This window comes from Pseudopipra pipra, chromosome 1 (assembly GCF_036250125.1).
Source record: "Pseudopipra pipra isolate bDixPip1 chromosome 1, bDixPip1.hap1, whole genome shotgun sequence".
Classification (NCBI taxonomy): domain Eukaryota; kingdom Metazoa; phylum Chordata; class Aves; order Passeriformes; family Pipridae; genus Pseudopipra; species Pseudopipra pipra.
In genome coordinates, this window is record NC_087549.1 from 105,580,367 (window position 1) to 105,604,684 (window position 24,318).

Here is a 24,318-nt window from a genome sequence, read left to right on the forward strand (position 1 = left end):
TTCCCTTGGGGTTGATATGAGCTTCCCACATGGAGGTTAGGCATCTGTTTTCTTCTGTGACTTGTATTTCTATTCAATGGAAGGAGTAATACCACAGATTCCCCTTCACTTAAAGAGCTTTCAGTCTCTTACCACAGAATGGCTCCCACCTCTCTATGCGTATCCCACACAGCTGATGTGGCTTTAAATCATCTGACTACTCCCCAAAAGTAGTCTGTTCCTTTTGACAGATCCTGGTTTGTCAAACAGCAGCTGGGAACACTGCAGTTTTAATGAGTCTTTTTTTTTTTTTTTTTTTTTTTGAGAAGTCCAGGAGAGAACTTGGGAGCAAAAGCAATTGAGACTCCCATTTTTTCACCTTGAGAACAGTAGACTTTGTTACTAGCCCTTTCAGAATTACTGTTGATATTTTTTAAATAGCACAAACACAATATATCAGTCGTAGATTTGTTCCTACATCACGACAGACAACTTGCTTTCATTGAAAATAACCACCCAGGGGAGCACAGCCAGATTCAGCTACTGGCCTGGGTTCACCCTAGATATTTTGAGTGTGGCTAGTGAGCAAGAGCTGTGAGGCCTCAGTGCTTTAGTTCTCTGATTTCAGTCCTCGGTCATTAGCTTGCCCAGGTGTTAACAGAGCTTTGACACTACCATCCACAGTTGTAGGCCGTAATAAAATACAGGAGCATCACAGCAAACACGGGGTGTTTATCAGTAGGGGAGGGTGAAATAATGGCAACTATTCTGACCGCAGTTTCTAAGTGCTTGCTTGTTATAAAAGGCAGAAGTCCCAAGGCCCGTGTTACAGGTGCCCCTCATGGTATGCAAATTATTTCCTACTTGAGAGACCCGTGGCCACAAAAACTGCTGCTACAAACCATCCTATCCCACTGCACCCACTGGTGGTATAAGAAAAGCAAAGCACAACCAAATCTTGTGGATTTCCATGCAAAAGCACTGTGAAAGAGGAAATTTTGCTTGTCTTTTCCTTCCTCTGGGGTTTGACAAAATACTTATCACTCATAGTTGCTTTAAGTTCCTTGTATGAAAAATTAAGTGGACAGAATACGTAGAAAAAATGTTATTATTCAAAATGAAATTAAATACTACAAAAAAAATCAAAATTCAGTGTTTCTTTTCTTTCTTCTCTTCAGTTTTGTGTTTTGACTCATGTTTGTTGCAAACAGTATATGGATAAAACTTCAAGTACAGTAGAACTTGGTTTTTTAAATTAGGATAAACTTCCCAGGTTATATTTAATCCTGGTATTTTGCCTTGTGAAACACTGTATATTCCCCACACCCACACCTGTTGCCCTTGACTAACCTCCAGACATAAAGGCATGTGGTTACACGGTCCTTCAAGTTTGGGGACAAATAAGGTGAGTTTTTTACCTTGTACTGTTTATTGTTAAGGGGCTATTTTTTTTCTTGCTTTATGATCTACCCAATAAGTTCACAGATCTCAGCACAGGAGCACTGTATATACAAACAACAAGACATTATTTATTTAAAACATTTCATGCTCTAAGGCTTGTGTATGGCATGCAAAGTCCAACATGAAATTTAAGGTGGGGAGGCTCATGTTTTGCCTAATGGGTGGTTCTCTGCGCTGAAGTTAAGTACTTTAGCATATGGTGCCTGAAAACTTTATTGGACTTTTTTCCATGAGCCACATCCAAAATTATGAGGTCTCCTAAGGCATCATTCAGCTTGCTAATCTTTTTTATAGCGATCAGACTCCCCACAATTTTTCTGATTGCCCTGCTGAGAAGTACAACAACCTGAAATATTAGTATATATACAGAATGTCATCTTTGCTCTTTGAACAAGTGAAAACTGTTCTACAGACAATACATGGAAAAACTAATCAGGTACAACGTAAGACACTGTGAATTCAGTATATATTCTGAAAATTTTATTTAATGGAAGTTTTTGCCGTCCCGTGATGACTTTTAGTTGTGCTTAAAATAGCAGATCAGTTTAAAATCAAAAGAAAGTTTTATATTTATCCAGAAGCAATCCCTGTATACTTTATTCCCAAAACAGATTATAGAGAAGAAAGTATTGTTATTTTGATGCGTCCTGTTTAGTTTTTGGACTCTTTTTGGTTGTGTTAACAGTTGTTACCCAGTACAGGGTAGCTTTGGAATGAAAACAGCTGTCAAATCAGACACCAGTGACCCTGCTCAACTAGATCACTGTGGAACAGTGAGGTATTCAAGTCTAGATGATATTGCCTGCTTGCATGGGCTATGAATCCATTATACATCTATGTGAAAGGTGCTGACACACATTTCTAGCCCCTCTTACTGTTTGAACACACAACCTCTCTGTCTCTCCTTTATACCTTGTTAGTGCGACTGTATTCACTATAGTGAACTTAAAATCACTGATGAGTAACAATCACAAGCAAGAATAACTTCTGCATGTGATCCATTGCTGCACTGACTTGCAGTTCTCCACACATCTCCTGACATGTTAAGAGCTGATCCAGCCCAGTTCTTTTGCTATGTCTGGTCATCTGAGGGTGGCAGAAGTATGTGGTCACTGCTGATAAACAGCCTGTGAACAGCACTGCCCTGTGTCTGTGTAGTGCAATCAAGGATAAGCAGCAATGCCTGCATGTTCTCCATGTCCACCTGCCACCTTTAATCTGGACTGTTGGTTGGTTTTAGATGTCATAGTCTGGGCCTGCTGAACACTGAAGCACTGCAAGAACTGCTCACTTACCAGTCCTCCCTCTGTGATACAGAAAGCAGCAGGCCTGCCAACAAAAGGAAAGGGGAAATGGAAACACTCACAAAGAGCACTTTTAGTAGACCTCCTAAATTGCAGTAGAAATCTTAGGGCACTGGCAGCACAGGGACAAGGTAACGTGTCGCAGGGCATCTGAGCAGAATGGCACTCTGCTTGATACATAACAGTGCTGAGGACACTAAATGCTTCAACAGCCCCTTCTGGTCACTTTGATGAAACAGATATGTAGCAGACTCTGTGCTTGGACTTGCTTCAGTGTCTCCTTGATATGGGGCACTCGAAGAAGTAACTTTATATGTAAAAGAGAAATATGAATTGCTTCCAATGCTCAAGTGTCAGATTACACATAGGTTTGGCTTGTTCTGAAGAATGCAGGGCACGATCCTTTCCTCATGGGGTCTATCTCCTTTTAAATAAGTCTCCATTACAGAGTGTTTCTGGTCTGTGGTTTATTTCTCCATAGTCATATTCCTCACACTACCTACTTCTGCATCTCAGGATGCTGGAAGGTGTTGAGATATGAACTGAGGAATAAATGTCTTACTGACTTCACATCTTACAAGACGGAGCATCGCAAATATTACCTGTGCTTTCTTCTGCTGCCTTTTAGGAACACTAAGGCCTATAAAGAAACCTATCATATGGAGATCATTTGTAGGCAGAGAGATTTAGACAGCATCACTGACCGGAGAAAATTTTGATTTAACACATCACATACCCAGATCAAAACTTAAATTAGCACATTTTTATGGCTGTAGAAAATGGTGGAGTCTGGTGTGGGGTTTTTTTTGTTTGTTTTGGGGGGGTTTTTTTGTGGTTTTTTTGACAACTAAGAAGTCTGTAAAGGTGGACAAGTTCAAGTAGTTGTTAGTCTGGTATTCTGTGCTTTCTGTGAACATATTTGATAGCCTAAAAATCAGTTTGGACTCCCAGAGTGCTGCAGCCATGTAGCCTTCCCGCATGTTGTAACACAGAAAAGAGTGCTCAGTTCCTTCTCATTCCTAATGGACTGAGTCCCTTTTACCTGAGGCTCTGAGGCAGCTTTGGTACCCTGCCAGGTCTAACATTTTCTATCATTAGGCTGTCTTGGCTTTGTGGACAAAATCCTCCTACATCAGTATTTTCCTCTTAATTCCCAAAGCAGAAAGTGCGATGATGTGTATTCCAAGAAAACCCCTTTCCTAAAAACACTACCAATTACACAGGGGTTTTAAGGTTTTTAAGAACAATAGCTGCAAGTTATAGGGGGTTAAATTAGGTATATTACGCCATGTATTTCTTCTCATATTTTCTAACAAACCTGCATTTTCCACTTCCTAACAAGGCAAAAATGTTCTTATATGGCTCAAGAAGCAGTGGCTTCTGAGAAAAGGCAGACTGATGATACCAACTCTTACTTCAAGTAAGCTTTTAAAAAGTTTAAGACTTATATCTTAACAAATTTAGATTTCCCCTCCTATACAGGCTATATAAATACTAATGCATGAAAATTCCTCAGAGGAAACAGATAATTTTGTCTTGGTAAAATAGTTCAATTGATTAGCTGGCCAACATGGCCACAGCTGTAATCTGGAAGATCAAAAAACGCACCAAACAGCTCAGAAATTCTTTACATAAGATACAGCCATCTACAATGACATTGAGCTATGGTGTAAAAGTGTTTTATCTGCATCAGTTTAAGTTATGCTGAAAGGACACAAAGTAACAGGCCGGAAATTACTATTTTTCCAGATTAAAGGCATTTTGCAGTTGCCTACCATTAGTTACATTTCAAATGCGTTATTTCAGACTAGCATATAGATTAATTAAGCATTTTAAAACATGCTAATCTGCAATTTTAAATGAAACGCACATCTAGCTCCCCTACAGGCTTGCACTTGACCTGTTTATCTACGCTGAAATCAACAGTTCATCTTCTCTGGTATTTTGACATGAGCTACCTGTGCTCAGGTTAAACAAACTGTGCTAAGGTTTTTTTTTTTTGTATTCTCTTTCTTCCCCCCACAATACAGGCAGACCCTCAAAGTCCAGGACAGATGTTCATTCATTTTGCCAGCATCTCTGTGAGCCCAGGGTGCTGCTGGAAGACCAGAGATTGTTCCCCAATCTGATTTGTGAGGAATAGAGTAGGGGAGCTCCCACAAAGTACTTTGTTGGCTCTGCCAGGGGCAGAGATGAATAGATGGTGAGGGAATACCTAAACCAGTCTAGCTGACTTTTGAGAATGTCTGTCTACTGCATAACTTAAATCTACAGCTTGCTTTTACTGCTACAGATCTTTCTTGGACAGACAGGCACTGCTTTTGAATCTAGCCTGACATATAGTTCCAAGAACCATCTCCAGTCCTGGTTGTAGTAGGAGTTGATAGAGGTCCAAAGATAAGCATTGGTGGGCAATATCATAATCTAGGAAAGAAAGGACACTGAAAAAGAAAACTTGTAAAATGTTGATGTCCAAGATCAAGTTTAGTTACCTTTCTAACTCTTGTCTGATATCCCTGTAACTGGATATCAAGCAGTTACATGAAGGTATATTCCTTTTTCCACTGAAGAAATATTTTCCATGTTTCATTATCCATAATTTTAAAAATCTTACTCCCTCAAAATATCCCCACTAGGAACATTTTTATCTACCTAAAATACATCAAGAGTTACAGAATTTTTATATTCAACAGAAATCACATTCAAAACTGCTTGCAAAACACCATTTTCCAAGTTTTCAAGAATTACTGTTAAGCAGCAGTTTACAGAGTTTCAATTCTGTCCCTTCAGTAGAGAACTTCTTAGTAAATACACTTATTATCCTAAAATTTTATCAGCAAAGGACACTTCTTCAGCTGGCATAATCCAAGCTGCACATCTTGGGAACCCTGAGGTCTTAAAATATACTTAAGCATACAAACGTATATGCAATATAGAAAAAGAGTAAATGAAGTTTTTTACCTGCCTGACTAGCATAATTAGTTCCTCAAACTTCCCACATTACTGAAAATCTTCCTTGTTTTAACAAAAAAGAAGGTGGAACACATACATAAATTATGAAACAAATCTTCAAAGTATGTGCTTTTAACGAGTTGAAAAGCTTAAATGGGAAATGTAGGGAGGAAAATTTAAGACGTTTTCTTCAGTGAATGTAATATGAATATTGACTTTCATCTTACCTGGAAGTAGACTGGAACTACAAATCTGTTTACTGTTTTAATTGGGAGAAAGTACTAGTTGTCATTCTTTAGATAATCCTGCAGTTCCCAAACGGCCTATTCATCCTCATCATATTTATGTTTATTGTGTTCTGTGTGTTTGCTGAATCCCAACCTGACACAGCCAGTGGAACCATTCTCACCAGCTACCATAGGGAGTAACTGTAGAGTAATTCAACAAATTTATTCCCCAAGATTATTTTCGCTTTTCTGATTGTTTGAAAAGGGCCAATGTCATATGTACAATTTGAATTCCTCTGCTGAAAATTAAAACCACGAGCAGTTTGGGCCTGCATTCTCAATAGGATTTTTACATGGGTAGGTTTGTGAATTTACTTAAATGTTTAAGCATTCATAGAAACTACTAAGAATATGTAAGTATTTCAGGATACAAATGTTTGTTCTTTTTGCTCTGGGACTCAGACCGCAAATAATAAACACAACTCAGTCTGTTCCAACCTTTATCTTCAAAAACAAACAAGCAAGCCAACTCAGGAAAATTTACATCATCAGCTCTCCTTTCAATTTACATTTATTATCCCAACTTCCTTGCTTCAGCTGAACATAATGTGTTACTCAAAATTCTTTAAAGCAAATGACATCAAAGTCTGAGACATCCAAGATATGCATTTCTTATCCTGATTCTGCATGTAGCTTTCCTTCTTCTTTTTTTAAGTCCAAACTCAACCTTTAAGATTTACATTTTGGTATCCAAATGACTGCAATGACCTATCCTGACAGGATATTAGAGAGAACATACAGAACCCCTTTCTGAAAGAACAGCAACTTATATTTGTCCTAGTTTTTCCCAGATCTTTATGCTAATCCATTAGAGAAACCACCTCCAGCAGGAACATAAGGCATGACTAATCACTGCTTCAATTTAACTGAGCTAATGTCTATTTATAATATAGGAAATGAAGACAAAAGCAATGCAGTGAATCTGATAACTGGCTGCCGTGGAAATAATTTTCTTTCCAAATTCTTACATTCTGATGGCTTCATGTAATATAAACAGATTCTACCCTGTTTACAAAGATAGCAACCCCATCTTTGTTGGAAACAGAACTAGTCATATCATGAGTAAAATATTAATTTAAATATATTGCATTCAGATTTTTAATACATGGGTTACCTCCATTTAAAGATGGCTTAAAAGCAAAACTAATGAAAAAACTTCTATGTAAATATCTTTCTCCCCCCCCACCTGGAGTAAAATTTTTCAGTCATACAGGACCATTTCTTTCTTACCAACTTTTGTTTACACATAAAAAAACTAGGTTCCATCCAGAATATATACTGTATGTTTCAATAACTTATATTTTCAGTATGAAATAGCATCTTCAAAAAGATGACAAATAAAGTCATCTTGCAATGATCCTCTGAAAAGAAATATTACCTACAGAAAATGCAGGAATAACATACAGGAAGGACTATTAAGCTTAGAATTTGTGCAATTTTTTTAAGTGACCTTTTGTATAATCAAAATGTAACAACTACAGGATTGTAGACTGAAAAATATTTTTTTAAATATTAAAAAAATAAAATGCAAATGATGTATAATGTGCAAATAAATGAAATAATAATCAAGAAACCTGCCTAGATGAAGGAAACTTGTGTTCATAAAGACTCTATTCAATTTTAAAAAAATTTGTCTAGCACACCTATATTCACAGCATGTTCTCAAATGCCAAGTCAGATTTAGTAACAAGAGCATATAAAGAAACATCATTTGGACACACAAAACATGAAGATTAAGATAATTTTTTTTTTAAACCAATGTTGTATCAATCACATTTATAATTTTTCTTATAGCATGTGATCAAATAAAGCAGAAAACCAGAATGTATACATTGCTAATCTTTTAAGTAATGTTATGTACATTTTATTGCCAGTATATGCACAATGGTAAGCATAGAACTATAAATACACAATGTAATTAAACAGTAGAAAACAACAAGGATGTTACACGTAACAAAAGAAAGAAAGAGGAGATACTATTTTCTTGATGTAGCTGCTAAAAAGGGCTAGCAATGTGTTATGACAGTCTTGGTTTTAAGTCTTTACATATATTTCTACAACTTTTCCTCCAAATAAATCTCTGCAATGGCATTGCTTCTTTAATAACCACATCTTAGCTCTTTCTATTGCATTCACTTCAAACTAAAGTAAAAACAACCTTTCATGTAACTACAAGCATCTGACTTAATTTTTTTATTCAGTTTTGTTTTTCAGGGTTCCTAGCAAGTAAAGTGTGTTAAGTAGTTTCTTATGATATTTGGCTGCAATGTTGAAGAGCAGACTTCGGAATACACATTAAGTGATAATTTGGAAAACAAAAATAAAGAAGATTTTTTTTCTGTAGATAGTTTTTCTACTGGGTGCTATATGCAGCAGCTCAGTCAAAAATTAGTCACCCTGAAGAGGTAGAGAGAATTTTAGCCTAGCATAGATCATCATCCTTGGCACCACAATTTTCTCTCTTATCAGGATACACTCCCTACAACTAGACAACATCACAATCAAAGGGAAGAAAGTCAGGAAAAAAAAAGGTCCACCATTCCTGGGAAGGGCACTGTTTCATCCCATTTCTCAGTTAAATCAGCTTGCTGCTTATATCAAAAACATGAAAATAAAAAAGAAAAAAAAAAAGAAAAAGACAACATTTAGGGACACAGTTACTTATCTTTGTTCTCTTTCCATTATCAACTTCATAAATACAAAGAACCATTATTCACAATATACTAACTCTTTTTCAAAAATGGAAAAACAAACCCTTGAAACATTTCCACACCTTAATCCAGATGGGTCTTGAGGATGCTATTCAAGAAAACCATGCAAATAATTTGGTGCAGCTTTTCCTACTCATCCAAAATATATATTCTTCTTTAAATTAAAAGGTGGCAAGATCCATAGCATTTGTGACTATTCCCCCACCTCCCCCCATTTAAATTCAATGCAGAAAATCTCGGTGCTTTTAGGAAGGTAAGGAATAAATAGTTTTCTGCACTGTTGTCATAAAATCCCATGTGAGTTACAATACAAGACTACTTGTTCCAGCAATTAGGTTGAGAGGAAACATTCTAGTGATAAAGATAAGTACATACTGAGCATGCTTGGGCAGAGCACTCCATTCTGAAGCATCCTGCTTGAAGAACGAAAGGTGACAAGGATGGTTCACGTCCATCAAGTGACCATTAACTCTGCTGCTCGATAGCAGACTGCCACGCTATCACCAGGTCGGCAATGCTGCCCTGGGAGGGCTGTCTTCCACATTAAGAGGTACTGGTTGTACCAGTCCTCTGCTGCGCACACTAAATTCTTATTTATGCAACAAACATACAACCAATGAACAATATCACTTTTACAGAACTGGATCAATCCAGCTTTCTTTTTATAGGCATATTTCTCAATCTCCAGAATATCCCAAACAAGCTGTAAATAAGATGATGAACCACCAACACAGTGAACGAGTCTCACTGCAGTTCAGACTAGTTCAGCCTTGTTTCACATCACTTCTTGTTTCTAGCGAAGGACATGATACTCAAACAAAACAGCAATAAAAAAGTAATGTTATCTGCAGCTGAGTAAAGCAACAGAATTTATATTTTAACTTCTGAAGCTTAAAGCATACCTTTTTAATTAGCATTAAAAAAATCTTTTTTTAATACAGTAACACTGGCAAAAGTTAATGGGAAGACACAGAGGATTATGAACAGGGTAACTGATGGATAAGATTATTTTAAAATTTTATTCTGCTTTGATCAACTGATGTTAATACTGTTTTTCCTTGGATTTGGAATAATTCTATTGCAACAGTCACATGCAGGCTGAGGACAGCCGTTGGTTAAAGAAAAAAAAAAACAAAAACCAAAAAAAAAAAGGGGGGGGGGGAAAATAAACCCAAGAAAAAAGTTCCAGAAGTTGTATGTAAGGATTTTCCTTTCACTGAAGAGGGCCTTGCCCTTGCTTTAGGAGACCTGGGTAACTCTTGTCAGCTTCATTAGCTTTGTCCAGACATATCTGCTGCTGTATCTCCTGCTCCAGAGCCTGTTTGTGCACGTTTGATGTAAAGGTTCAATAATTTCATCTGCAAATTTAAGACAAATTCACTTTGTTTAGTATTTTCAAACTGTACAGACAGACTACAGGAATGGTACATTAATCCTTTTTCTTTTCCCCCCAAAAATTATATTTTACACAGCTGATTCAAAGGGAACATACTTGCCAATGAAAACGTCAAACACAAGCAAAATTTGTCACAAAGAAAGTGCTCAAGTTTCTTCAAGGATGTAAAGAAGAGTATTATCTAAGGTAGTTAGATTAAGATAGATGGAATAATTTCCTCAAATTACAATGCTGTTCTAAATATGATTATGTTGATTTTTTCTTTTAAATTAATATTAAGGTTTAAGCCTCTAGTCAGAGTTGTTGATGCTGGTACTTACTCAAACTTCCAATATTGCCTAGAATCACTTTAAATACAATCATTGCCAGGGAGTATTTTTAAGATACAACAGTCTTTACACATACAGAAAATTAATTGTCCTGCTTTATTCCCAAGGACAAAGAAATTCACAATTAACAGTTTACATGCAAAAAAACTGCATGTAAGAGATGTCAATAAAATCATAAATACCCTGAAACAAAAAGGACCACAGACTGATTACTATTATTTCAAATTAGAGGTACTGAAAGGACTGATGAAAGTAAAATAACAAGTAGGAAGGATAAATAAAACTTCTGCATCTAACATCTACATGTTACATTCCTTGTTTTCCAATCAGAACTTGCATAAAAAACAAGACAAGAAACATTGATAGGAAAAGCCATACCGAGTATAGCCATTATCCCTACTACCTGCATACAAGTAACAAAACACATTAAAAAGCAGTAAGAAATATAGCTTAGTAATTATCTTGATGCTAAAGTTTGTACTCTTGTATAAATAAATACATACAGACTTTCAGTTTTCCATATTTTATGGTGAAGTTATATTAATGCTCAGAGGGTTTCAGCAGCCCTGATATTCTCCTTCAAGTACATAATTTATTGAAACTTTCTGGCAATAGCAACCAAAATGCAAATGCATACATGCAATTATGAACCCAGATTTCTTTAAATGGTATCTTTTACTTACTTTACTGCCAGTGAGTTGACTGAGATGTGGTTTTAGTTCATCACCAATTACTGCATGAATGGCTACAAGGCAGAAAACACATGCCTTACGAACGCTGCTCTCTGAATTATCATAACCCTAGAAAGCAATAAAATTAACATTAATAACCTTATCAGTTAATGATTAAAAGCCTCAGAAAGCTATTTACTTATTTACTGTAATAAATACATCAAAGTGTACAGTAAATTAATGCTAGTGTAGCCCAATAAAGCATTCCAACAACAAAACAAACACTGCTGATACAGAGCATGCAGTTAAAAAGCAGGCTGCTTATTAATCACCATCGATAATCGTTTTCCAGGTTGAATTTAAAACCCACACAATCCTGTTCATAAGTTACACTGAAAACAGAGCTGCTTTCATGCAATAGGGGAGCATGTTAAGAGAACTGTTCTAGATTATACAGATATTTACTTAAAGCAGAAGACCACTCACAGTTTAGAGCTTCCTAACTCTGAAAGAAGAACTCTCATAACAGCTAAAGATTCTTTTGTTAACACTCATCTCTTTCTTTAATGATTTTTGTTTCTTTTGCCACTTTGCTAGCATCCCATGCCTGGCTGTCTCACTCAGACTCCCTTCTCAGAGGGTCTCTTCTCTGCCTCTACCTTCCTGCAGATAGATGTATGGATCACACCCATTAAAGGCAGACATCTGCAGAATTCAGCTGTCAACTCTGAAAAGTCTTTATCCATCAGATGGAATATTTTGGCTCTTGATAAGGTAGGAAAGAATTTATTTTTAAAGACAAAGGAAGAGAAACCTCTGATATTCTTCTTGTTTTATTTAACTATCCCCAAACAACTGCTTCTTTCCTCTCGCCTCCCCCAAACCCCAAGTGATAAAACCCAACATTACACACAAATACAACATGGAGAATTTCATATCAAATTATATAACCTGGAAAAAGGTACAAACAACAAAAATTATTTTGTAACTAAAAGTATCTACCAAGCTTAACTATAACGAGTGCTTTATATCCCACTGATATTTCCTTTGAGTACTAATCACAGTTATAATTTAGCTACTTGCTAATCAAAGAGTTTGTTCCCACTATATGAGTTATTTTGGGTTTAAGGCAGCCATCAACAATCAGACACATGAAATCCTTCATGAGAACCAAGTGATACTATTTCCAAAAAGTCTTTGCAATTCTTAGGTATACATTTTTTTTTTTTCTGGTTTGTTTGTTTTCCTCTCTTTTCTTCTTTCTTCTCTCCTTACCTGTATTAGACCTGGCACAATCTCTGGTAGAAGCTGAGTAAGGGTTTCTTTAGATACTCTTTCTATAACTTTTGTCTGCATTTTGATTGCAGCCAGATTAATGGGGTAATCTGCAGTTTGGATAATTGGACAGAGAACTTTGATGCACTGATCTGGGCTAATGGAAGTGGCCAGCATGGAAGCAGCTTCTTCAGCAGATCTCACCACCTATTGAAGGAATAAGTAAAAGACATAGAAAAATGATTTATATGAGACTGGTACACTATAGTTTGTTGTCTGGCACTAAATGGTTTTGAGTATAAACATTTCCTATCAAGAGCTCTACAATATTGTAGAAATATGTGAAGAGGTAATTGATTCCAACTGTTGGACATAATTTCTTAAAAACACAACTCTTTCCCATACTACCTTTGCTGGCATGTAATTTCTTGTCATTTGTTATTGCTTGTTAGGTTGGTGATCACTGATAAAACATGTTTTCACATTCATTTCAAAAGCATGTTTAATGATACGCCTAGACTGCCATTTCTAGAAGTCAATCTAGCTGTTTTTCTTCCCCTCTATCTTTGAAAGAAACTATGACAAGAGAGTACGTTAATCCTGAAGAATATGAAGAACAAGCAGAACGAGAGTAATTAGGTAGGAGGTCGAAAGGTACACAAGCTCAAGATACAACATGGGCATAAGAGAGAAAATTAACATCTGATCTTCATATTAGTGCTGTGGTAGCACCTGTTATCTAGCAGGAGAAACCACTGTACAAAATGATAGTAGTTTGTACACCAATGATGTACAAAAACCTCCATAACTGTTTCTTTCCATCCTTGTGCCCTTTACTCTCTCTCACTCATAACACATGAAACCATGAGAAAGAAAAAAGCACAGCCATAGAGAAGGAATGATGGGGACATGACAATTTAATAAATACACTACATGAAACTAAAGAGGGTGCAGGGAAAAGAGAAACAAGTATCAGGTGAGTGATAAAGTCAACTGGCATGGAAGGAATCGCAATTGACTTCAAAACCTGAAACTCCACATTAAGTTTCACAGAGTAAGTGTCCTTGCATGGGGAAGACATACTCATTTAATAATAAACCTGGATTCTTTCCACAGCATCAGTGACACTGATGTCAACTGCTTAATAGTGGGCTGGTTACTGTATTTGTGTTTCTTATATCCACATGCATTACCCTTTACTATGTAGGCAGGCATCACAAATACTTTTGAGCAAGGTTACAGTTACCCTTCTTCTGAACCCCCTCAACTATTCTTGGCTACAACCAACTCCCCCTTTGATACCTTCCTGTGCGTTTTCCCCTTACACCATCCACAGCCATGCTCTCAAATGGTGCGGAGCTGGCTGAAAGTGGAAAGGGTTGACAACTCCTTGTCATGTTTAGTCTCATCTCTCAACCATAAACCTTAATGAAATCCAAAAGCTTGTTACAAAGCTCCAGAACACCTATATTTGGCTTAAGATGCCAAACAAGGGAAAACTTTCTTTGAGTTACTCCTTGAAGAGCTATAGTGATACACTGTTGGTTACACTGTCCTCTTGAATGGCACCTAAGGCAATTGTTGTTAGGGCTGATATTAACCATTTGAGCACTTTTAAAACTGCAGGTTGGTTTTTTTTCTTGCATACCCATGTTAAATATATAATAATATGCCTATTATTAAACAAATTACTTCCTCAGTAAGAGCTAGACATTTTCTGGACAGCTGTTTCATCTTGTAATAATTTGTCATAACCTTAAACAAATGAAATAACTGATTACTAACCTCCTTATGAGGATCCTTATGTGCTTCTAATGTCTTCATGATCGTGAGCTCTGCGTAATTCTTAAACCTTGCTGGCTGGTTTCTTAGAATTTCTCTTAGAACTTTCAGAGCCAAAGCTCTAATTGCATGCTAAAGATTCAATATGAAATTAAATGAGTTATGTATCTTTAAACAGACAAATGCTTTAACATTTGTTGAGCTGCTGAAAAAGTCTTTAATAATGGAAAAATGTCAGGTTATGCTCTGCACATATATACAGTCTGAACTTTTTGTTAACAAATAAAACTAGGAAAAAAAATCTTCTCAATTTGTTTTTTGGAGAAAATTCAGGTGGCATATTATAAACACACTGCTAAACTAATTTGAATTATCTAGGCTACCTAGAAGTTAAGTTGCAAACACGAGGGCTGACAAAACTGTCATGCAAATACATTTTTGTATATGATTTTTTAAAAAATTAAACACAAGCATTAGTGTCTTTTTGATCCTCAGTAATTTCAAACACATGGCCTCTGCAGAGAACAATTACATAGAACTCAGTCTCTTAACAATAAGCATTATTGTGTTTTAGAAATATATTTTTAAATGCTTTGCCACACATGATGTTTTGATACTCTAGATTCCTTCAGAGGCTATTAACAGGCCAGCTTTGAAGCCCAGTGAAAAAACACTTCATTCAAACTATCGTGTCAGAATCAACAAATAGGAATACTAAAGAAGGTAAGTATCACTGATGCCCTTTTCACCATCAGAGCTCTGAGACTTCATGACATTTTTGTATTTCCACAGTTTGTTTTTTTTTTAAACACTCATTGGAGTTTGTGCCCTTTCAAATTTTAAAGATACTGAAAGTAAGCTATGTGCTTTGTTAACATTCTTCACTGGGTTAATCTAAATTTACCTCTTTATCTCCAAGAGTTTCAAGCAGCAAAAGTAGTATTGTTTTGAAGTGCTCATCCCAAACACTAAAGGACTCTTCCGGAGTTAACTTCATGAGCTCGTACAGGGCAGCCTTTCTTTCCTCAACTCTCTCATTATGGTTTGATAACTCTTTCAGTAACTCGGCAACCAGATCGGAATGGTCCATGGAAGGCTCTGTCAAAAAGGAATACACAGACACAGTTCCTGGATAACTGCAAATAAATATTACTGCATGTTGTACAACTGAAGAATATTTTCTACGATGGCTAGCTGGCTTTCTAGCATGCTCCCATTTTTTTCCCAAAATTTGTCTGCAAAAATTGCAATTTGGCTACCACTTTTTCAGTACAGCCAACATTCCTGAACAAGCTTACAATCACCAAAAACCCCTACAATGATATTGCGAAAAAAGCAAACCCTTGCAGGCTATTTTACTGCTAGAGTTTTTATGCTTGCAGTATCCAAATCTGACCTACACTGAAGAGCCACCTTTCCCATACGCCCCTTCCATCCAAGATGAAAAATTTGTCTTTTCTCTGTTAGTATTACAGAACTGTTTAGCATTTTGTAAGTCATGATCCCACAACAATAGCTAGGCTGCTAACACAAAGATGGGGGGAAAAATGTACAACAATGGTGCTTGGTACAAAATAGCCGAAATAAAAGCAAATCGGGCCATCTGTCCTTTGGAGATTCCCAATAGCAAGCAATTACGAGATGGCCCTGGATTTTAGTTTTGATTAGAGAGGATTCTATGATGATGGACAAATGCATTGGTGACACATGCCATATTTATAAACACTGGACTTCAAACAAAGGTATCTGCAAATAGTCACGAAATTTAAAAATGAGTCTTAATGAAAATTAAATATCGAGTTGTTGCCTTTATTCCATCATTGAGACCCACTTAGCCTGTAAGAAAGAAAAGCATATAGCTTCCATCTTTGCACTGAGACTTAACAGAAACATGCTTTTTTTTCTGGAAACAGTCTGAAATTTCTGGAATAAAATGCACATGTTCCTGCATTGCATCTTTTCTGAAATGATTCCATTTATTAACACACAAAATACATTCTCCATAACAAATTAATTATATCATATACTGAGAAACCACAGCCCTTGAACATCTTGTATTCAATACTGTAACTTGTAAATACTGTACAAAGCACTTGCACAAAGAAAAAAGCTGAATACCATAGAATCAAGTATCTTAAAATCACACGTCAGTTACCATGAAAATCATGCTGTTTTTGAACCCCACATTCCTATTTGCATTGTGTTTTGCATGAATAAACAGGAGCACAAGCACCTGAAAGCAAACTGCAAGCACTTCTGCTATCTCTATATTAATGGATGGTTAATGCTTGACTAAAGGACAGAGTGAAGTTGCATTAGGTGAGTTATTAATTAGCAGAGATGAGCAGAATGGACAATTGCTTTTACAGAATCAAGATCATTATTTTTATTGCCAGAACTATTATGCATATTCTACCAAACTGTGAGGATTACAGCTATAGCAAATCCTATTTCAGGGAATGCATATTGCCACTTAATTAGCAAAACTACCCATATCAGTTTAAATAAAGTATTTTCACTGTGGTGTCATCTTTAATGAATGGAGGGAAGGGGTAAAGACAGGGGAATGTAGCAGCCATGCCCATGCAGAAGGAAGGGGAGGAAAGAAGCTTCATTAGTTGAGGAAATAACTGAAATTCCTGAAAAACATGAAGATAACCAAGAAGGGTGTGCCTTCACAGCCTGTATTTTCCATTCCTTTGTATGACTTCGCACCTAGTGTTTGATTTCCAAACATTCTCCAGATAAGAATGGAGAAGCAGGAAAGTCATGTTCAAAGTCTACTCTCAAAATTTTTTTCAGAAAGAAAAAAAACCACAAATGAACAAGAGCAGACGCAGTTCCTTCATTTGAATTAATTAAACTATGCATTAGAGAGTTAAATATTTGATGAAGAAGAGCTCTTCTCAAACCAATCAAATAATATCTTTTTGACAGGATAAACAGTGTAGGGGTTCAAAGGGAACATACAGCTATATCCTCAGTTTAGGAAAGATTTTCCTACTGTCACCCATAGCATCTTAATACAAAAGGCATGCAAACATGGTGGCCGTGTTTGCAAAAAGCAAAAGCAAATGAAGCTGGTGCAAAACTTGATGAATTACTTGCAGGGTGACTGGACTATAAATGGCTTTCTATTAATCTAGGGGGATACAAGTGATGTCCTTGCTCAGGTCTGTGCAGAGCCTGGTTCTGTTTGATGCTTTTGTTAAATAGTATAGAATGAATATAAAATATGCAGATGACATCAACTTAAAAGCAACTGCAAACATTCTGGAGAACAGGATAAAAACTGAAAATTATCATGATAAATCAGAGTAAAGGTCTGAAAGAAAAAATGATGCTAAGTGTAAGGCGAGACACAAAAAGCAAAAATCTTAAGCCCATATACAAAGTGGCAGGTAAAAAGGAAAATGTTTGGAAAACACAATCCATGGAAATAAGCTAAAATAAATAGTTTCTTCAGAGAAGAACACTGTTTTTCAAACAGACACTGGGAACTGCTTTTAAGGAGTTTGGAAGTGACTTTGAAAGCCAGGTTTCCCTATGCTTCAGCATTTCCCCTGGGGAAAAAACAAAGTGCAAGTGGTTGGAAGATTTCGGCTGCTACTCTGAAAACCTTTTTATGGTAAGAGAGGCAAAGCACTCAAATGGTCATGTGAAGTTACACCGTGACATCTCTACTGGAAATTTTCAACTTCTAGACAAACCAGCTGCAGAATAGACGTTTGTATCCCAGTGCTGCTGACAGGACTATATCAGTAGCTAAGGTTTTCCCATCTATCCCTGTTCCACATCTTTCTCCCAGTAATACACAACAGGATAGCTGGGAGTCCAATACTAACAAAATTTTGTCATGAACAGGCAGCAATTCTCTGGAGCTTCTGAAAACTGAAATCTGATGTTCAATGAGCCCTTTAGGTTTAGGGAAAAGCATGTAACTCCCAACTGAGGAACTGTAAGCACAAAGTATTTTGCCAAGCGTGTCTTTTCTCATGAAGACTTCTTCCAAGTTATCTTAGTTCTAAAGTTCTAAAAACAACACACAAATGACAAAATGGACATGATATAACTAAATACTAAGGGTGAACACGGGAATGAAAGCAAGTACTTTATTAAGATCTATTAAAAAGAAGACCTAAATAATGCACTGCAGTACTTCTCCAGCCAGGACAAACTAATACTGGATGGGGATGCTTCATTCCAGCCAGTCATGAGTTTCTACAAAACCAGATCATGCTGGCTCAACACAGACTGCATTTGGTTTAATGCAATATCCAAAAATAAGTTGTCAGAAGGTATAAAGATGCTTCCCCCATGTAAAATGGGATCCCTGTAATACAGAATCTCAATCATTAACTGGCCCTGTATGTGCATGGCAAAGCTATTTAATTATTAATATGTGCATGACATGATTCGTAAAAACTTGCTTTCCCTCAGTCTTTTTCAGAAAATAATTGGCTATACTATATGCCTCTTCATAAAACAGAAAACAAAGAGTAATGTATCTTACTTGGATTTTTTTTATTTAATGCAAACCTAAAGACTTATAGAATAGTGAAGAAAACACCGTGTCAGAAAATAACTTTGTTTTTCAACAGTTTCTATAAACACATCTGGATGACAGAAGCAAAACAGGCAGAAAGGGGAAAATTAATTTGTCCCTCACTATTAGGAAATACATTTACTTAAGCTATACCAAATACCAAAATCAATGAATACCAGATTATGAGAACCATCGACTGCTTATTAAAATAATGATAGTACTATTACTTTGGAACCTTCCCAACATTTAGATACAAAAAATTACCCAAAGATATACTGATAAATATTATAAGGAGGCTCTAGAATCTTCCGAAACAGCAGCCCAAGTTCCTGGATTTACATGGGCTAACTGAACCACCTTCCTGGCAAAAAGCCTGCTTGTTTTGTTTTGTTTTAAAAGAATGTTTAGTCAATAGAAAATGCCAATGTCATGTTTCAAATACAAATATATTACTAACAAAATACTTAATCTTTCACCTCATTCCCTAACTGGTTTGATCCAGTTTTACTTCCTTGCTGTAAATATTTTCCCCACCCTCCCCCTTTAAATTTCAATCATAAAGCAATCTGAGAAGTAAGTTTATACTGACAATACTGCTACAGGATGTGCTACCAGAAGTTATTGTACAATATAGTTCAGTATTTACCTAATTTTTTGCCCTTAATCTCTACAAATACCAGGAAATCCAACAATGTAACTCAAATGGATTACTAACAAGTAAACTAGTTCAAAATACAGTATTTGTAACAACCTCTCAAAGAAGTGGCACTGTCACCACATACACTGCTAATAATAAATTCAGAAATCGAACTCGAAGATGGAAAATCTCATAATTTTTCTCCCAACACAGAATGTAATCTGAAGCTTACCATCAGGAAACTGCTCTGCATCATCATCAAACATGGCTTCCTTCAAAGCAGATTTATTAAATGGACCAATACCATCAGAGTAGTTGTATGGGTTATAATCTCGTGAGCGTGGTGAGGAGTGGGGAGGCATTGTGTTGAGTAATGACGTTTTGTTATCAAGGGCTGTCCGACCTGTATCGCTCACACCACTTCCTGCTCGTATGTCTACTATTCCAGAAGCACTGCAAATCTGCAGGAGAAATATTATATGAACATATGAAATGGACATACCTTTCAACTAACTACATTACTAATTCATTTACGTAGCAAAAGCTTACAAATTTCAAACTAGCCTCCAAATAAGAAGTCTTCGAAACAGTTCCCTAAACTTTGCTTTTCTCAAAAAACCCCAAACAAACCAAAAACCAAAAAAAGGAAAGTGTACATAGTCAAAAAAAAATTATGAACTAGCAACAGCTGTCAGTATTTTATCTCACGAGTCTGATGCAAATTAATTAAAAATGTGTTTAAGCATATGCATATTTGGCAAGCTCAACAAATCTGAAAGCCAAAGTTCCACAGAAGCAGAATTTTTAAACACTGCACGTAGCACTGAAAAACCCACAGGTTTTATAAAAAATAAATAAAACCTTCAGGAAAACATATATTAGGGTGCAAGCTTCTCAAAAACTGAACTCCAGTTGTTTTGCAAGATCATCTGTTTTTAATCTGTTAACATTTTAAAATAAACAGGCAGTGCTACTTAGAATTAGTATTCACATTTTCAAAATGTGGTTCAAGACTAGGAACATATTTTTCTAAAGCTCTGAAGTTCAATTTGGAAGAAACATTCAATTTCAGAAGTCGTAAGACATAAACCTCCTGACACAGATGCTTTATCATCTGTAATCAATCAGACACTGGCTTAGTTTGCTGATACCAAGATGCACTGAGTTTAAATACTCACCGAATCACCATCATCTTTTTTAGCATCTCGTTTTACAGGCTCATTCATATCTTCCTGACTACGAAAACTGAAATTCTGAATGGCTTCAGTGACTCCACGAAGAGAGCTGTAAATATCTTCAGAATTCATATTTTCAGTGTCATAGTCAAATGCACTGTGGGCCACAAAGAAGGACACAGGAATTAAGATTTATTTTGTGACCTCATATTTTTAAATCACATTAGCATACAACTACAGAGACTCAAGAGGTATTAATAAAATTATCACTTTTCTTGAAACTCATTAAGAAATCAATCTGGCTCTCCACAATACAAAACTGTATTATGGTATGTCTTAGCAGGTATACTGCCACTGACAGAAAGCACTGAGAAGAAGCAGCCAAGGGAAAGGCTACATTGTGTAGCAGCATCTGCCTGAATAAACGAACTTCTTTTGCTTTTTCACTCTGCTGAGTATGAAACACCTGGAAGTTTTATACCATCATCTTTCTGAAGGAAGTCCCAAAGTAAGGAGGATTGATAAAACTCAACAGGAAGTCGACTGGTAAAAGCAAAATTACAAAGTCCACTTCACTGGCAAGATTGGTACCACAAAAACCATTTAAAACTCTTAATTCTTTATTCTCCTCAATATTAAGTCTGGTTTCATGACCCAATGTGATGCTTTTGGCTGAGAAAGAGTTAATTTTCTTCATAGTAGCTGGTAGGGGGTTATGCTTGGATTTGTGCTAGAAATAGGGTTGATAATTCAGGGATGTTTTAGTTACTGCTGAGCAGTGCTTACACAGAGCCAAGGCCTTTACTGCTCCTCACACAGCTCTGCCAGTGAGTGGGGCTGGGTGTGCACTTGGAGCTGGGAGGGGACACAACCAGGACAGCTGACCCCAACAGACCCAAGGGATGTTCCATACTGCGTGGAGTCATGCTCAGCATATAAAACAGAGCGAAGAAGGAGGAAGGGGGGATGTTTAGAGTGATGGCAATTGTCTTCCCAAGTCACTGTTACAAGTGATAGGGCCCTGCTTTCCTGAGGACAGCTGAAAACCTGCCCACCATGGGAAGAGGTGAATGAATTCTTTGTTTGGCTGTGCTTGCACAAGAAGCTTTTGCTTTACCTATTAAATTGCCTGAGTTTTCTCACTTTTATATTCTGATTGTCTCTCCTATCCTGGGGAGATAGGGGGAGTGAGTGGCAGCGTGGGGTTTAGTTGTTGACTGGAATTTAACCACGACACTCAGCTGACATATTCTAACATTTGTCAGAGGTGAATACTTCTGTTCCTTCTCTTGGTAATCCATTTGCATACCAAAATGCACAGCCCTTTCCCACCTAAGGCCAGCTTTGGCACTTGTCAATGTACTATTAGTTCACTGTGCTATCATTCTACGGAGGAAAGGTGACTATTTTTAAGCATCTGTCATTTTGTGCCAAGTTTTCTTCATGCTTCGGGGTTACAACTTTGGATAATGTGCAATGAAAACCTAGATGCAGAACGGTAACACCACCAGCCTACATCACCTTGGTGACAAAGTGTTCTGCGATGTATTGGTTGGGGAAGTGAGAGGACTTGACCAACTTGCTGGGGAGCGTGGAGTAGGTCTCGTTAAAGGACTTCCCATCGATCCCTGGAGAAGGAGGAGAGGTGAGAAGAGATACTCCAGTAGGACTTCAGCTTCCCTTTTTACATTATTGTATTTATTTTCTAGTGCCCAGAAACATTTAAAGAGCTTCTATTAATTTCTTGGATTGGCTAAACAATTACTAGCAACTTTAATCCTGTGTTAACTTTGAAATTAGAAAGTAAAAGATAAGCTACTCTTAAAAAGCACATTCAAACTTAATAAGTCACCTGGAAGCAATACAGACTAAGAAACTTTAATTCTACAGGAACAAGAAAAGGCATTCCATAAAGAGTGGTATCAGCTACTAAGATGGGCTTCTACATAGATTTGGGTTACCTTTCCTCCTCTACCAACCTTCTTGCTCTCATAAATAACTCTACTGAAATGTGCTTATGTTCAAAACATCAATAACTTTAGAAAGAATAGTAATAGAGGTGAAGATACCTGACCACTATTGCCTGTATTCCGGAGATGATTATGGAGAAGCTTTGTAGCTCCATCCTGAAATGTTTTTGGTAAAGCACCCAATAGCATTGTAAACTCTGGAGTGTTGAGTTCAAAAAGGGAAATCAGCACTGACTGTGCAGCCTACAAGAAGAAAATCCAAATTGAAGACATTAATTAAGAGTTTCAAAGTAATTTTATCAGCAAGAAATGTATAATGAGTGGTAATTACAAAATGTGACTTAAGTCTTGATCAAGCTTAAATAAAGATGTTAATAGATATGAACAAAAGCAATTCATATTTGCTGGTAAGCTGAAATTCTGATTTTGATAAATTCAGGCACACAACAATAACTTTAACAAGCAGTCTTTCAGAAATGCACTTTTCAATTCCCCTAACCCAGATCTCTCATCAGTAAAAAAATACTGAAGGAATTTGCAAAATGGCTTTTAAGGGGTTTGGGAAGCTGAACAAGTTTAAAGAAAGAAATGGAACACACCAGGCAGGAACAAGCCTGTGCTCCCTTCTCCTGAGTACTGAAAGTAGCAATTCCAGATCATAGCTAATCAACACACTAACTTGAAAAGGAACTGTTACCACTTTAGAAATTAAAAATATCCCAAACAAACAAGACACCCTGACTGGAACAAGATTGTAGTGATCACAGCACTTGATACTCTTTATAATGTATCCTACAGCCAAATTAGTTAGTTAACCTTGCCCCCACTTCCCACTCTGCTTCCTTTTAGCATTTTAAAGGATAGGCAAACATTTAGCTGACTACGTATTCTGAAGTTTTCAACTTAAGTCTGTAGTCCACTGGATGTCACCTCCCACACCCTCAATTTTATCAGTTCATCTTTAACACCATGCTCTTTCTACAGCATGCTTTATTACATATATTTTTTTTACCTGAAAAAAAAAATCATTGCTCTTCACTAACAAAGCAACACAGTAAGCTATACAATGGTTGTATTCCTTTAGTAAAGGAATATTTACTGCATAAATTAGTAGAGTTTGTACAGTTTGATGAAGATTCACTGGATAGTGTCACAAACATCGTAACTAAACTAATGTGCAAAGAAGTGCTAGAGAAAGTTCGAGAATTAACAGCTTCTTTGTAGTAAGAAACTCTGATTGTAAGATTAACCAGCTATGTGTAGTTTATACAGCTCACCACCAAGGTCTGCCATGCACTGGAGAGAACCAGCGCCTCATGTGAGACAGAATTATAGGCAGCCTGCTTAAGCAGCAACATACTCTAAGCAAGTAGTTTAGAAAATTCTTTTAGACATTTATTTCCCTCCTTTTGCTTCCAGAGCAATGAACTGTAGCATTTTTTAATTAAAAGTGGAAAGCCAAGGTATGAGAACACATACCTGCACACATCTCAGTATTAAGTTTAACGACAAAAATCCGAGCATGTCAGATTGCCACAAATTATCTTTCCATACTCGTGACTAGCTGTTTTCTTCAACTTTTATTTCCTTCTCCCTGTGACAAGCTTTCCCTTTAAGTGATCACCGTGAATGCCCTCTGCAATCTGTCTTTGATGTTTCTCTTGTCCTTGTTATTTCTCATGGTCAGTCTTTTAATCAAAATTGACACAAAGCAAAATCAAAACAAATTCATCAACTGAGCAAAGGTTTGGGAATTACCACTTTCCTTTTTCTGTCCTGTTATCCAGTCTCCAATCCATAACACTGTGTCTATTTAAGCTGCTAATAAAAGGACACAATGGAC

At 36.7% G+C, this 24,318-nt stretch overlaps 2 protein-coding genes across 51 annotated transcripts in view; both read right to left on the reverse strand.

The window, feature by feature from the left end:
- Positions 1 to 9,210, reverse strand: part of UBP1 (upstream binding protein 1) — a 52,686-nt gene extending 43,476 nt beyond the window's left edge. The window contains exon 1 of the mRNA XM_064669445.1: positions 9,070 to 9,210. Within this exon, the coding sequence (XP_064525515.1) occupies positions 9,070 to 9,149 (80 nt within the window). The 5' untranslated portion in view covers positions 9,150 to 9,210. The remainder of the gene's footprint in view (positions 1 to 9,069) is intronic.
- Positions 6,411 to 24,318, reverse strand: part of CLASP2 (cytoplasmic linker associated protein 2) — a 152,730-nt gene continuing 134,822 nt past the window's right edge. For 49 of the 50 annotated variants that reach the window (XM_064669297.1, XM_064669270.1, XM_064669238.1 and 46 more), the window contains 9 exons: positions 22,575 to 22,718; positions 22,027 to 22,133; positions 20,509 to 20,662; positions 19,563 to 19,791; positions 15,052 to 15,245; positions 14,151 to 14,279; positions 12,366 to 12,572; positions 11,103 to 11,219; positions 6,411 to 10,052 (listed from right to left, as the gene is read on the reverse strand). In XM_064669297.1, the coding sequence (XP_064525367.1) occupies positions 9,966 to 10,052; positions 11,103 to 11,219; positions 12,366 to 12,572; positions 14,151 to 14,279; positions 15,052 to 15,245; positions 19,563 to 19,791; positions 20,509 to 20,662; positions 22,027 to 22,133; positions 22,575 to 22,718 (1,368 nt within the window). In that variant the 3' untranslated portion in view covers positions 6,411 to 9,965. The remainder of the gene's footprint in view (positions 10,053 to 11,102; positions 11,220 to 12,365; positions 12,573 to 14,150; positions 14,280 to 15,051; positions 15,246 to 19,562; positions 19,792 to 20,508; positions 20,663 to 22,026; positions 22,134 to 22,574; positions 22,719 to 24,318) is intronic. The other variant, XR_010433805.1, reaches the window with a different exon arrangement.